General features: G+C 32.9%; 1 protein-coding gene across 1 annotated transcript; it reads right to left on the bottom strand.

Annotated features, from left to right (window-relative positions):
- Positions 1-568: 568 nt before the first annotated feature.
- LOC111062332 (armadillo repeat-containing protein 1-like) lies at positions 569-15354 on the bottom strand. Its single transcript, XM_039430364.1, has 5 exons — positions 15046-15354; positions 13361-13527; positions 12606-12774; positions 4852-5043; positions 569-3671 (listed from the first exon to the last, which is right to left on the bottom strand). The coding sequence occupies exons 1-5, from the start codon at positions 15136-15138 to the stop codon at positions 3489-3491; spliced, it is 804 nt and encodes a 267-aa protein (XP_039286298.1). The 5' UTR covers positions 15139-15354; the 3' UTR covers positions 569-3488.
- Positions 15355-16084: the final 730 nt, after the last annotated feature.

Here is a 16084-nt window from a genome sequence, read left to right as displayed (position 1 = left end):
AAATACAGCGAAGCGAAGATTATCACTATAAAAGCTATGGAAAGTAGGTATGAAATCTAAAATAAATAATATGATTGAATACTTCTTACTGACTATAATGACTGATTCTACTATCAAATTACTAAATTGGGATCTCTGTAAAAGAATATGGCACATATCTCTTCATGATTAATTATTACAATATATGGAAAATATGAAATTATTATTTATGATGGAACTAATGAAAAACATAGTTGTTGAGTTATGAAAATTGATATTCAATGATTAAGTACATTTGAACAACCGTATTTTAGTAATCTCAAATTTGAATTCTTATAAATGTATAAAACTTAATTTTTCTCTTCATCTAAGCAGATTTCAACTTGTATAAATTCAACATTTATGAATTATAATAAGCTAAAATCATTTTGTAACAAGCATAGAATCCAAACTTCAACATTCATATAAAACTTGAACAGCATGCTTTATAATCATTGCTGACCTTTAAAATGAAATTGATATTAGAAAATACTGTTACAAAATAACAATTTCTAAAACCAGTTGAAAAACAAGCATTTCTCAGATAATATAAAAATAGTGAACAATCCTTCTGCAGGCGACATAATTGATTGGAAAACATGGAAATCATTAATATCACGGTACAGTTTACTTTCAAATTTTTTACACAATTTGAAATTCTTTCAAAATATATTCAACTAGAAATAAACACAACTTTCTACACAGCCACTAATAATTATTACACCTTATGAGTAGAGCAAATACAAAAGGGTTTCTCTAATTTGTAATTAAAGTGATGTCTTCATTATGTTCATAATGACACTTAATGCAATTATTAAGCTATTCTAATAGAAATCTAATTTCACGTAATTGCTGAATAAAATTATTAGCAAGCATGCTAAGTTCCATTAGTTGACACTTAGGCCCGCCGCAAAGTAGACTCACGCTAATCCACGAAAAGCAAACCATGCCGTGGGATGTTTTGTAAACCATTGCTAGGCTTCTCCAGACATCTGTGTAATGATAATAATACATGGAATGAATACTCCACTTGTCAGCTGATTTATTATGAATAATTCTATCCTATACTATTAAACGAGCAATTTCTGTTTATATGTTTATATTTCACCGGATCTCGAAAACGGCTCTAACGGTTCTCACAAAATTCAGAACATAGTAGGTTTATAATATAAAAATTCGATTAAATACAAATGGTATGTTAGATTTATTATTCAATCCTATTATATTAAGCGAGCAATTGCTGAATGTATTTATTTATGTATGTACAACGGATCTCTAAACGGCACTAACGATTTTTACGAAATTCGGAACATAGTATGTTTATGATATAAAAATTCAATTTCACTAGGTCTCATCAATGGGAATACTTGCTGAAGGGCAAAAAAGGATAATAATTATCCATCATTGGAAAAACAGCTGATAATTTCGTCATCTGTCGATAATGGAAGTGAGTGAGCGAGTGCATGAGTGTGGGACTGAGACAAAATTACGACTCAGCTGTTGAACTATTGCAGTCATTCAATCAGGTACTTAGTGCCGGTTGCACCAAAAGCCGGTTAAATTTTAATCCTGCTCTATTCCAGGAAAACCAATAAGAGAAGCCGTCTTTTGTGATATAAAAATTCAATTTCACTAGGTCTCATCCCTGGGAAAACTCGCTGAAGGACATTGAAAGGATTTATTCATCCTTGGAAAAACAGCTGACAACTTCGTCGTCTGTTGATGATAGAAGTGAGTGAGCGAGTGCATGTGTGTGGGACTGAGACAAAACTATGACTCAGCTGAACTTTTGTAATCATTTAATCAGGTACCGTTTCAGGTAATCATTTAGTGCCGGTTAAATTTTAATCCTGATTAATTCAAGTAGAACCAATCAGATAAACTATCTTTTTTGAAATGGTATTCTCTTTTTTGGTTCACGTGAAATTAATCAGGATCAAAATTTAACATGCATTTGTGAGAGAAATTTTTTGCATTCCTCTGGGAATTAATCTCAATCCACTGTGATTAGATAGAACCTTTCTGTATTAACTATAAATATATTATAATTTCTTCCTTCGTAATAAATTTTATATGCTTTTGTACTCCAGAGCGGAGCTCGGTGCCCCGATATTAGCAATGGTTTACAGAAAAACCCACGCCGTGTGATGTTTTGTAAACCATTGCTAAGCTTCTCCAGACATCTATGTAATGCATGCAATGTATAATCCACTTGTCAGCTGAATGATTATGAATAATTCTATAGCAATGGTTTACAAAACATCCCACGGCGTGGGTTGATTTTCGTGGATTAGCGTGGGTCTACTTTGCGGCGGGCCTTAGTCTCTAGTTGAAATTTTGCAAGAACTACCGGTACATCTGAACCTGCAGAGTATACCAATTTAAAGTTGTAAAATTCCAATGACACTCAGTGGGAAATGCAACTCCTGCGGTTAATTGTGGAACACGATATCAAATGAAAATATCATCCACTACTTTAGTGACACACTTTCCTTTCTCCAACGAAATTTGTGTCTTCCTGGACTCAGAGTGACACTTTGTTTCACTCGATAGACCGGCCAATGCAAGGGCGTCTTGTTTAATATCCACAAAAGCAAACCTGTTTTCTCGAAATTTTCAATGAGTCTCGTAATTGTTGACCAAAAATTCCATAAATTTTTCGATTCAGCATAATATTCCCCGCACTTATAATACATTTTGAGAATAATAGTGGGTTGCTCCTTTGTGTAACGCTCCATGTCGACTAACCGCAGATGGAACTGGCCACTAAACAGTGCTACCAGCCTTACATAACAACAATGGAGTGCAATTTAAAATGTTACGTTCCTAATGGTAACAATACATTCTTTAATTCTCTACTGTGAAACTCTCTACAGCAAAAAAGGAAGAACTTCTTAGAACAATTTGTAGAATATATTAGATTTGAGAGACGAAATCAAACATTTAATAAAAAATAATATCATTCAACACACTTCATATTCATCAATCCATCCAAAGAATCTGATACCGTTCTGTTAATGATTTTGAAAAATTATTGTTTTGTTATAAACTAATAGGTTAATCTTTTCTATTAGTGTACTTCTGAATAGCAAGCTTCTGTTTCAATTGAGTATCAGACCAGATGAGGGCTCCGACATTTTCATTTCATTCCATTAATCCAATCAACAATAATAGGAACACAGAATTTGGTTTAAAAAACACATTACTTGAGAAACAAGTAGGTACTATCACAATCACATCTATAACATTAATAATCTAACGTTCTAAGGCAATTTTTCAGGAAACTGAAAAATAATATTCTGTTTGCGCCTGTTAGCATTATTTTCATTGCAAGTAATATAACATGTAGAATATTCTCCTCTGTCAATAAAAAACATTCAACATGAGATATATTTGTTTAGAAAAAATATGAATTTGATTTAGAGAAATATTTTAATGAATACTGATGGTCGGCAGTATGTATTTCTATTTCACCAATAGAAAGAGCTCTGGAGAAAGGTGGTGGCAGCATTGAGCCAGCCTGATGCGTTGGTTCGTATGGCGTCGAATGTCGACACGGCATTCTTCTCGATTATCGGTGGTTCGTATTCTTCTTCCAAGTAAGGAGGCAAACTGTCTGTTTCATCATCTTCGTCTAGAATATTTTGTAGGTACTGAAAAAAATTGAAAATTGATTATCATTTCAATAAAAATAGATTTACTAGAAATTCACTTGAAACTCAGCATTGATTGATTGAATTGGAATCATTAATCTTATTCACAAACAATGCTGACAGTATGTAGTGAATCTCACTGTAGCAAAGAATATACTTGAATGTTTGAGCATATCATGCTTTTTACAGGCGAATCAAAACTCCCCTACAACAACACACCTCAATACCTTCATCCCTTCTATGCACCTAATACATTGTAATTGAATCCAACGTTTAGTACGTATTGGTCGTTTAGTCACTCCAAACAACAAAAAGTTTCAAATTGAACCCCCGTCCAGATGTGTTCATCATTGATACTATACCGTTGAAGTTACAAGTCGAGTTTCTAATGTGTTGGGTTAATTTAATTTCTGATATTTGTTATTGTGCATAATATGCACAATGTATGTTATTTGCAATATTCTGAACTTTTTCAGTAAATTTACATAATATAGAAGTGTCAATATGGAGAAAAGAAGTATAAACTTGTTCGTTTTTAAATCCGTTGAGTTCATATAACTCTTGACAAATAGAATAGAATGCACATAAAAACTAAATTACACTACACTATTTAACATTTGTTTTTATAATAAGAATAATTTTGAAAGAGTACTGTGGTTTCTAATTTTTATTTCAATATTAGTAGCCCTGAACAAGAAAGTGAAAAATTGACAAATGGAATACATTATCATGAAGATTTAGCCATTATGCAGTATCAAGATCATAAGATCATACATTAATAACTAATGGAAAAGTATTGAAATTTCAAGTACTAAATTAATATTATAATTATCACTATTTAGTAATATTTGAATTTATGAATATTATTTATTTTGATCTATTATATTTAAAAAAGTATGACCCCTCCTCCCAAATTCAGCCCTGTTAATACGATAAGCAATTAGTGAGCTTTTCAGCACTCAATCTCACCCTTTTCACTAAAGAAATCATCGCCATAATAATGATTTATTCATCTCATCTACACATGCACAGAATCAAAACAATGATTGAAGAGAAGCAACAGAATTAATTTAAAACTATTTCTCTCCCGAATTTAGATAGTTGATGAGCCAGTCTGAATGATTTCTATAAATAATAATTTTATTCAAATGCTACTAAAACTCAGCCGTATTACACTCACTTCCTGATTGTTCTTATTGCGAAGAACCAGCCTTGGGACCATGTCGGTCCTATCAGCTATGGTCTCGGCGACCAACTGCGGCGTGACCGACGACAGGGCTCTCACCACGCACCTCTGAGACTCCACGTCAACAACAACTGACACTACTCCTTTCACTTTTACAACAGCACACTCTAGATCTTGTCTCGTGTCCTGAAATTATCACACAAACAAACCTCAATGATTAAGTTTTTCAATAGGGCCACTTGAATTGTTAATTTATAAATAAATAATTTCATAGTAAAAGTTTTTGGAAAAAACTTGAAAATGGCTTGAAAGTCGAAACTAGTTGTGTTTTATATAAAAAGTTTTGGAAAAAGGGAACTATGAAATTATTTCTTTATTAATTAAAGCTGAATAAATAATAAATAGCGCTAATTCGATTTACATGGGAAAAAATTATATATGGAATGATTTCCCTAAGAAACATAATTATTGATAAGGATTTGACGACAGTAAAATTATCAAATTAAGTGATTTCCCTAGGAATAGAAATTAATTATCATTTGACTAGCTGGTGTCATGACGGTTTTCATAATTTGAAATGCTGTTTTTGTACTTGAAATATTAATAGGAGGGACAACAGTAAGTTGTTGAAAAGATTGGTAAGAGAAGACCCAAAAAATAGAAATTGACTTTCTGGGCAAATTCTAGTCTGGGCGCAAATCTTGGACAGTTTCATTCTTCAAATTTCTAATACTATTTAGTCAATATTAGTCCTTAGTTCTATTTATATAACTTTCATTGGATATTTGAAATAACTTGTGAAACCCTGGGTTGGAGAACTCACTCGAAAACTGTTGTATTGTAATACCATACTTTGAAACTTATACCATACTTTTAATTATACAGATTGATTGATTGATTGATCTATTTACATATCACAAGCAAGGTCTTGAAAACCCTATTGCATTTATAACATTACGATTATACATTGCGAAATTACAAAATAATAATTAAAAATATTATTCTAAATATACAAAAGAAGAAATAATAAGTAAACTCAGTTAAAAGTAATTGAAAAATATAAAAGTAAGACAAACAAAAGTAAAACCTCATTATAATTGAAAAATATTAAGATATGATGAAGAAGGAGGAACATTATTGTAACAAATTAATGAAGAATAATAATAAAAAAGTGAAAGAAAGTTATGATGAAGGAAGGAACAGATGATGAAGAAGAGTACTAGAATTAAGAAAGATAATTGCATAAGATTGATAAGTTCTTATAATCAAACTATTATTGGTCTAATAAATTCAAATTTTTCAAATTTATTTATTCCACACTCATAAATACATATACATAAATCAAACAAAGCTCAACATAACAACACAATCCAACCAAAATGTAATAATAATAAAAGGTAAGTGAAAAAAACCACTCGCATAAGATGACTCTTGTTCGCCAGTGGGAGTAGGAGATGAAATTATAATACGCTTAACCTGATTTAAATTGATTTTTTAGCACAGAAGCAAATATTTATACAGAATAGTAAATTATGAAACGAAGAATCGAAACAAAATTCACAACAAAAAAATTTTAAAAATACTCTCTTATTCATAGATCTAGTGATTCATAAATACAGTGTAAACAGGGTATATAGAACGCATTACATGGCAAATGGGAGGAGGGAAAAATCATAATATTCTCTTATAAACAAAAAAATCACATAATATTTAAATTGCAAAAAATAAAAAATTCTGGCAAATCGTAATTCCCATACGAAAAAAATCACAAAATATTCAAATTGGAATAAAAGTTCTGGCAAATCGTAATACTTATTGGAAAAAAAATCACAAAATATTCAAATTGAAATAAAAATCTTGGCAAATCGCAATTCCTATACGAAAAAAAATTATGGCAAATCCAATCTCTTATGTTATTAGGGACAGTTTTGATACATGGAAAGTCAATGAGATCTGAAGGTAATTTATTAATTATTTTTGGTGCTATATAAATAAGCTGCTTACGGATGATTGTCAGATCTGAGTCATAACATTTATATTTATTTATATTTTTGTTACTCTGAAAGTATTTAAAGACGTTCAATACATACAGCTGGCGGATTGTCATCACTTTAATATTTCATTAAAGGCTTGAATAGAATGGTATATCATGGGTCTGTTTAGTATTGTTTTTATAATCTTATTTTGTATTACAAATAGAGCTAATAGATGAGAGTTGAATGCTCCCCCCACAAACAGCTAATCTATATTGCAGTAAGGACTGTACAATTGCAAAGTAAACCATTTTTAACATTGGTATCTGGAGTATGGACCGCAATTTATAGAAGTTATAGGATACAAACTTTAATCGCTCACACAAATAATCAATGTGTCTTTTCCTTTTAAAACCTCCATTAATAATTATACCTAGGTATTTGATGTGGCTGGTTTTTTCTATTTCAGGGCAGTTACATGCAGCTGAATTATTGTTAAAATTCTCACAATTAATGTGCAGTTTAAGTATACAGTTCGTTTCTTCTCTTCCAGCAATACTCCTTGAAAAAGCAATATACTTTGTTTTTTTACTTTCCTTGCACTATTACCTAGGGAGGAAAGTATTGCTTTCCAAAAAAAATTAAGGTACCCTAATTGCAAGTTTTCTATACGTTTCAAGGCCCCCTGAGTCCAAAAACATGATTTTTGGGTGTGTGTGTGTGTGTGTGTGAACACGATTTTAAACTTAAGGTCCTTATACCATGAGGATTCGACAATAAGAAATTCAATAAAATTGAGTTCAAAATGGCGGATAATTACTAAAAACCATGTTTTTCACGGTTTTCTCGAAAACGGCTCTAACGATTTTCTTTAAATTTATACCATGGATAGCTATTTATGAGCCCTATCAACTGACATGAGTCTCATTTCTGGGAAAATTGCAGGAGCTTCGTAATATTTTTGAGAAAAATGCCGGATAATCACTAAAAAAAACATGTTTTTCACGGTTTTCTCAAAAACAGCTTTAACAATTTTCTTAAAATTTATACCATGGATAGCTATTTATAAGCCCTATCAACTGACATGAGTCTCATTTCTGGGAAAATTGCAGGAGCTCCCTAATATTCTTGAGAAAAATGGCGGATAATTACTAAAAAACATGTTTTTCACGATTTTCTCAAAAATGACGACCGATTTTTTTCAAATTCATACCCTGTATAGTTATATATCAGCTCTATCAACTGGCATGAGTCTCTTTTCCGGGAAACTAATGGGGGTCCACCCCATCCTTGAGAAATGGACCTTGTAGCCTCCTTCTCGTGCTGAGGTAGGTATGTAGAGCAGTTCATAAAAAGAACACATAGTCTAGATATTTCATCTGTAGAACAGCTGTTTTGAAGACTTTTAAAAAAATCATCGAATTTCACAATTTACACAAAGGAAAAAGTAGCCTACTCTGAAAACAATTCTATATACACATATACAGATGTCTGATCGTAGTTTCAAATATGTTGCCGCCAATCGTCATTATGTTATTCCCCTGAATTATTCTCGTTTAAGAATGGGGCTTACAGTTCATTGAGCAAGGAAAGTTGTGTGAGTGTATCACACCAGATTTTTATTATTTAAACTAAGGGAGTTGAAATCCAGCCATCTTTTTAGTGTAGAGACGCCTTTAGAGGCCGTCTCATAGGTTTCATTCCATGTTTCACCCCCATACAACAACACTGTGTCATCTGCGAATGTATATACTTCCCCTCCATTCAACTCTAATCTTAGTACTTCATTCACATATAACAGGAAGAGGATAGGTGATAAGACAGTGCCTTGAGGGAGACCATAGCATGAAAAGGTATTTCACTTACTGAGTCATTAAGTGATAAAATCTGTGCTCTATTTGACAAGTAGCTCTTGAACAATTTCAAAGGTAATCCTCTTATGCCAACCCACTCTAATTTGTCCAATAACTTATCGTGAGACACAGTGTCATAAGCTTTTGCTAGGTCCAGGAAGATAGCTAGGGTTTTCTTTCCTTTGTTCAAACGATCCGAAACCGCGTTTGAGAATTTGATCAGGGCATCTTTTGTACTCTTTTTACTCTGAAACTGATTCTCTTCTATTATTTTGTGTTTGTTTAAAAACTTAATAATCTGTTTTTTATCAATTTCTCCATTATTTTAGTCAATGAACTTGATAAACTATTGGTCTATAATATTATTAAACTATTGGTCTATAACTTTCAGCAAGTTTCCTATCCCCTGATTTGAAAAGTGGTTTAATCTTAGCAATCTTGAATGATGTTGGAAAAAATCCTCTTTCAAAGCATTTATTTATTATAAAAGTTAACGGCCAAGCTATAAAAGGAGCTATTTTTTTAAAATCTTACTATTAATGCCATCTATGCCTGGACTAGTATTGCTTTTTAGACTATATATTACATTTTTTACTTCATCTTCTATGACAGGTTTTAAAAAACGAGTTTCCTAGACTTGAATTATCTTTTTTATAATTACATTTATAATCAGTTTGGTTTTCATAATTCGTTATTTTATCCGCATAAGTCTTACCCACATTTACAAAATATTCATTTAATTCTTGTGCATTCAGTTTTATTTTACTACACTCATTTCCTCCCTTATTTAGCAGCTCGTTAATGTAAGTCCATATTTTTTTGCATCTTTGCCACATTTATCAATTTTATTTCTATAATAATTATCTTCAGTGCTGGTAATAAGATTATCCAATAAGTTTCTTTAGGATTTGAATTCATTTTTTAAACTTGTATTGAAAGGTTCTTGTTTTACTTTTTTAGCCATTTTATCCCTCTTATTAATCGAGTTGATTAGCCCCTGAGTGATCCAAGGCTTAAGTGGTTTCTTTTTGTGATTAAGCTTAACATCTATAGAAGAAAGCTCTAAATAATATTTTATTTTATGAGTAAGGTTTTCAACCGACGTGTCCACCTCGTTGTGATTATCATTGTTACTTTCATTATTATTTTTATTTTGATCATACAGAAACAACCATTTTTCATTTTGTGAGTTTCCAGTTTAGTTAAATCTATTTTAGTAATTATATTTCTTTGAGCAAGAGATTTTTCTTTCGTTATGTGGTTGGAACTTAAATGCAGCGCAGTTGCAAAATGATCACCAACATTAACTTCAAGAATACTAGCAGTTTCTGTTTTAATTGAATTATTTGATGTATTTTAAAAAAATATATGATAAATGCACGAGTGACTATCATCAATACTCCTAGTTGGTCCATTAATAAACGACTTAAAGCCGTTACCACTCATTAAATTCAAGTAACTTAGTGTATGTCGGTCAGTTCTCAAAATATCTATATATATCTCCAACGAGAACAATATTTCTATCTTTTGGGAGAGAATTTAGATAGTCATACAAGTTACTGATAAAGTTATCTGTGTTACTATTTGGTGACCTATATATCGCAACAATCTGTAAGATTAAATTCCTTCCCAACTGGGATAATCCCAAATGGGATTATAATAACCACACTAAACCCGCCTACAATGCTGTAATTCCATCCTTAAACACTATATGAAAATCACAAAAATGGAAATGAAGAACAAACATACAAAATATCAATGCCGAATCCTACATTCTATGCTTGGTAGATGCTGAGAAGTTGGTAAAACCTTTTTTTTTTTGAAAGTAGCCAATGAGCCGGATAGGACAATATTTTCAGGCAACTCATTCCATTCTCTTGTGGCCGAAACCACAAAAGAATGATTGAAAATTGCTGTTCGATGCAATGGAATTTACAGCTTATATAAGTGTGACCTTGTTGGTGAAAATTATGGAAACAGCAAAATATTTCTTCTACAAGAATAATATTGAAAGTAGGTTTCATTGGGGTTCCTATTTGAAATGAAAATTACTCTGTCGCATCAACATGTTTGTCCCTCATATGAATCCAAATACATGATTTCGATACAGAGTTCCAAGAGAAAATGAATGGCGGAAACCACACATTGACATCTCAACCCGTATCAGTTTGATGATGTAAAAGTTGTAAATTGTGTTGTATATACCAGCTGAAATCATGTCTTTGTGATAGCTTCCAAATAAACTCAGCTGATGTTATGAATAAATGAATGGGAAAACTTTTAATTGCATGGAATTAATTCTTCAGCTGACTAAATGATGAATCACAATTTTTTCTAATGCACTTTCAATGTTATTTTTATATCCTGAAAGAGGTCGAAGAAGTGAGTCAATTTTGTTTTCCAACGAACTTGACCTGTAAATAGGTTTGAAGAAACGTGTTCAAAATTTGAAGCTGATTGATCAATTATTTCTCAAGTTTTTGTAGAACATACAGACGGACAAAGTCTTCAGTAAATCAAAAGTGAGAACTCACTAACGCTCGTTCAATTACTATAAAGTAAAAATTAAATTTCTCTGAGAAAGAGCAAAGAGTTGTCACACTACAATCAATGAATCACTTTACATCCAAATACATCGATACATCATTCCAAGATTTTTCGATGAGGATGATGCCCTAGGCTTGTGCGTGGGTAATAAAAGGGGTTAGGATAAGAGATGGTTGAAGTTGCGATTTTAGATGAACATATTAAAAATCAGATAAATATAGATTATTGTTGGATGGTACCCACCCAAGAGTAATTCCAAGTTATCGTGACTTTACCTCATTATCACTCAACAACAGCTCTCTAAGAGTGCCCAATCTATCCTAGTGTTATACTCGAGAGTCGTGCTACTAAAGTTTAATTCAAATAAATATTGTATCCATTCATCAAATAAGTGAAAGTGATAAAGTGAAAATAATTTGATGCTTGGAAACTGGAAAACCCATTACAAAATTGATGGGAGGGAAACCCCTTAATTTAAAATTACAGTCACAATTTAGAAATTAAGGTATGAGGCTGTCTTATCAACAATGCACAAAACATTCAATCAAAAGTTACCAAAATGTGAGCCATTCACTAATGATTGAATCGAGTTACTGTGACTTTGAAGTTCAGTATGAAATTCAACATAGATCCTTGATAAAAATGGGAAAGGCAACAACATAAGAAAACTCGTTCTGAACCGGCATTCCATGCCATATTGGCAATTGTAAAATGAGAAGTGATTGTGTTCTGAGGGTTGTATAACAATAATTAGATTGAATCTTGAACTGAACTCGAATCCATTAGTCTCTGACTAATCCAACTCGAACTCGAACTCTGATCCATTAGTCGAATGCGACTTTAGCTTGATTCAGGCCCGCCGCAAAGTAGACCCACGCTAATCCACGAAAAGCAACCCACGCCGTGGGATGTTTTGTAAAACCATTGCTAGGCTTCTCTAGACATTTGTGTAATACATGCAATGAATAATCCAATTGTCAGCTGATTTATTATGAATAATTCTATAGCAATGGTTTACAAAACATCCCACGGCGTGGGTTGCTTTTCGTGGATTAGCGCGGGTCTACTTTGCGGCGGGCCTTGATCCTCCACAGTTCATATCATAGTGAGATCCAAGTTATAACGGCAGTATTTAATAAAATAAAAAATTAAAAAGAATGAACACTTAAAATTACATCAGATATACCGGATATCAGTTATCCTCTATAAAAGGCAGTGGCAAGGCAGAGAACCGGCAACGCTTTTCTCCTATCCTTCTCCACAGCCATTATAATGTGTACCTCACTATAGCGTTAAATTTAGTACTGTGCATACTCCCTAGCGTCTTATCCCAGATCCCTCCCTTTAGATAAATTGAATGCTTGGCTTCAATTACCACAGACAATCCTTGTACTTGGAAGGTGGTCACTTTTGTAGATATTTTCCTCCTCATGGGTGTGGATTTGGATGTTTCCAATGTGCCTCGCATGGGAGTATACGTGTTAGACGTTATCATTTCATGGAGATTGTTGGCATTTCCCTTCAGTTCATCACTTAAATCGTCCCTGCAACAGTTATAAAACATTTTAAAATTAGTAGGCCTGATTGGGAGTTTTATTGGAATCTTCTTAAATAATGTTAATTAGACAGAGGACCAAACAGCTTCTGGCCAGGTGCAGTTCAACATGTGATGACGTCGCACGGAGACACCGTTAGTGACTGGACTGAAATGGGGATCCCCAGTGGAGATATTGAGGTTAGTGGAGATATTGGGACGAGCTCATTGAGGACATATGTTGCAGGTTGAGCAAGGTGCTTAAAATTCATTATCAGAAGTATGTTATTTCGATATCTTCCAGAATGCGATTTTATAAAGTCTTACTCTTTGGGTTGGCAGCAGATGTGACACCAGCGTATCCAGAGGAAAGCCTTGAGGCTAACTATAATAGCCTAACTATTAACTCATTTCTTCAATAGGGCGCGGTGACCAACGGAGAAACGCTTAGTATAAAACGTAGACTTTTGTCTGTACGTGCGATCTACACAGACCAGTGCGCACCGAGTCATATGAAACCTTGGTACCATGGCAACCAAGCGTTATGATACCATGGCAATGAAACGTGAAACAGAATTAACAAGAAATGAACTCACCTTTCAGAGACTGCTTTAATTGCTTCTGCAACACCAAATACTGAACGCAAAGTCTGCTGGTTTCTGCCGTGGTTCATCAGATTATAGAACGTCTCAAGGGTTTCTGAGATAACTTGGAGATCAGGACTTGATAAACTATATGCCAGAAATTGGATCATTGTATCATCCTGCAAAAGATAAATAATGTTTATAAAAGCATATAGCCTTAGCGGTTCTATATGGCCGGCATCAACCACAGCAAACGAATTGATTATTTTATAATACATGAATTCAAAAATAATAAAACAATGTGATCTATTAAATATGATTTGTCAAACCCTGACCGTAGTGGCTAAAATCATAATTAAATGATGCTGTTCAGAGAGTGTCTGGGGGGACCGTGTTTGATTCCCGGTCTGGGCGCAATTCTTGGACAGATTCATTATTCAAATTTCCTCCTGATATTTAGTTCTTCGGTTGATATTTGCAGTAACAGAAGTCCTTAGTTCTATTTATATAGCTTTAATTGGATATTTGAAATATCTTCTGCAGCAGAGGCTCAACATATTTGAATCACAACAATTTATGCATGCTCATATTTCTTCAATATTCTGCCTGAAAATGATAGCCTAAAAAACTTTAAGAACTCACAATCAGCATTTCACAAGGAACTGAAGAAGTATCTCACTATCTCAAAGAGACCATAGTTTTCAGTAACGGAATTTATTGAAAACCACAAATAAAACCATCTTAGAGGATAGTGATGCAAGTTGCAGCACCCACTGCCTACCTGTCCACTCAACTATTGATTACCCTGATACGGAGATCGACAAAAAACATGACAATTCCCCAATCCCTATACCGTGGTTGAGACATTGTAATTGAAAAATTAAAGTAAAAAGAAGTAAGATCGAAACCACTGTACAACGGTACCGGCTGCACTTTAATATATGGGCCGCGGAATCTAGCATTGAGACTTATTAAGATCGATAGAGGAGGTCAAAATGAGATCAACCATGTATAACATTGTTGTCGATTTGCAAGGATTAGATGAAAAAACATGGTGGAATGTTCAAAATTTTTATATCACCATTTTAAAACTTATTGTAGCCTTAAAAAATAAAAATTGATATAGAAATTTTGAACTTTCTGCCATGTTTTTTCATTTAGTCTAATCCTTAGAAATCGACAACAATTTTATAAATGTTTGATCTCGTCTTAACCTCCTCTATCGATCTATGTAGGTTTCAATGCTAAATTTCGCGGCCCATATACTAAAGTGCCCCCCACGTTACCAAAAGAATTTAGGTTATTTAGGTTGAATTAAGTTTCCAGTTAGGTACCGTACGTTTTTAAAAAACTATTCAACACCTTTTTTACAAAAACATTCAAACAGATTAGATTCAATGGATATTGTAATATTTGAGCAAAACAATGTCATTTGTTCAATACAGTAGGTTTATTTATTCAAACTGGTAAATTACAAAACAGGATACCTTAGCAAAATAACTTTCAAAAATAGGATTCAACTATAAAAAGGTTTTATTTTGAAATGTATATAAATTATATCATCCTTATTTAAAGAGTTTGACAGATTCACGACAGAACTTGACTGAGTTTGTGGCCTAGGCCCGACTTAACATTAAACACTGGTGTGCCTAACATTGATAATATAGATTTGTAATGAAACAGTACCCTAAAAATACCTTTATAAGAGCAGGATGGTTTTCTACGTTTTGTGAAAGAGTTTTATAACGAGAAACTGTTTGCAGTACAGTGTTAGCATTATCATCTACCATTCTTGATCGTTATAAGCTGGCCGTCTGCGATTTTAGAAATGATTTCGATAAATATGTTGAATGGAAAATATCACAAAGAATGTTATCTTATCCACTTTCAAGCATTTCACAATAACAAAAATAAATATACAAAATTCAGAACATCAAACATAACCCATAAACACTAATGCATTCTGCATTTTTCTTTCCAGTTTCCAGCTTGCTTGCAGGTTTGCAACTGTACGGATAAAAATCAAAACTGTGGTTTCTCCTCTTCTGGAGGTCAAAGCGCCCGAAGTTGATCAATGTCATTTAATTCTCTGTCTGAATTTGACCGTCTTTGGCCCGGTTGCACAACAGCCGATTAAATTTTAACCGTGATTGATTTCACAACAACCATTCAGAGAAGCCGTCTTTTGAAAAAAGCCTTTTCTAATTGGTTGTGGTAAAATTAATCACAGTTGAAAAGCAGCAAAAATATACTGTTTTTCTTATTCCTTCAAGTGAAACTATATAGACAAAAGACTGCTGTTTCAATCACTATTACCTTCAGTTTTATTGAGCTCAGTATGTAGGCCACTTGAAACCTGCCAGCTCTCTTTATTCACTATCAAAATGGCCCACAAAGTCACAATTCATTTGAGCTTCATATTTTCTTTGAGTGAAGATTTTTAAATAGTTTTGACTCCATAAATAAGTAATCTAGCATGAATAATATTGATAATTCACACCACCACTTGGAGCTTAATTTTCGAACAACTAATAAGAGTCTTCCGTTACTTCAAGCAATTTCTTATTCAACTATTTTTGTTGTGTCAATAAATGATTCTTTGAGAAGTAGTCTGAATTAAAATAAAATATGCCCATTTTCTTTACTTCTCCCTCATTCAATTATCTATTGATAAGAATTATGATACTCTCCTGAATGAAATTTGATTTTCTAGTGTTAAGATACAAAGCAGAATTT

Source organism: Nilaparvata lugens, chromosome 6 (genome assembly GCF_014356525.2).
Source record: "Nilaparvata lugens isolate BPH chromosome 6, ASM1435652v1, whole genome shotgun sequence".
NCBI lineage: Eukaryota > Metazoa > Arthropoda > Insecta > Hemiptera > Delphacidae > Nilaparvata > Nilaparvata lugens.
This window is presented reverse-complemented; position numbering and strand designations above follow the sequence as displayed.

What these genes read in the sequence shown, in the direction of transcription:
- LOC111062332 (XM_039430364.1), bottom strand. Translation starts at nt 15,138, where the DNA reads ATGGTAGATGATAATGCTAACACTGTACTGCAAACAGTTTCTCGTTAT. An exon ending in AAGTACAAGGATTGTCTGTG is followed by an intron (nt 5,044 to 12,605) that starts GTAATTGAAGCC and finishes TGATAATTTCAG; the next exon opens with GACACGAGACAAGATCTAGA. An exon ending in GCAATAAGAACAATCAGGAA is followed by an intron (nt 3,672 to 4,851) that starts GTGAGTGTAATA and finishes AATTTTTTTCAG; the next exon opens with TACCTACAAAATATTCTAGA.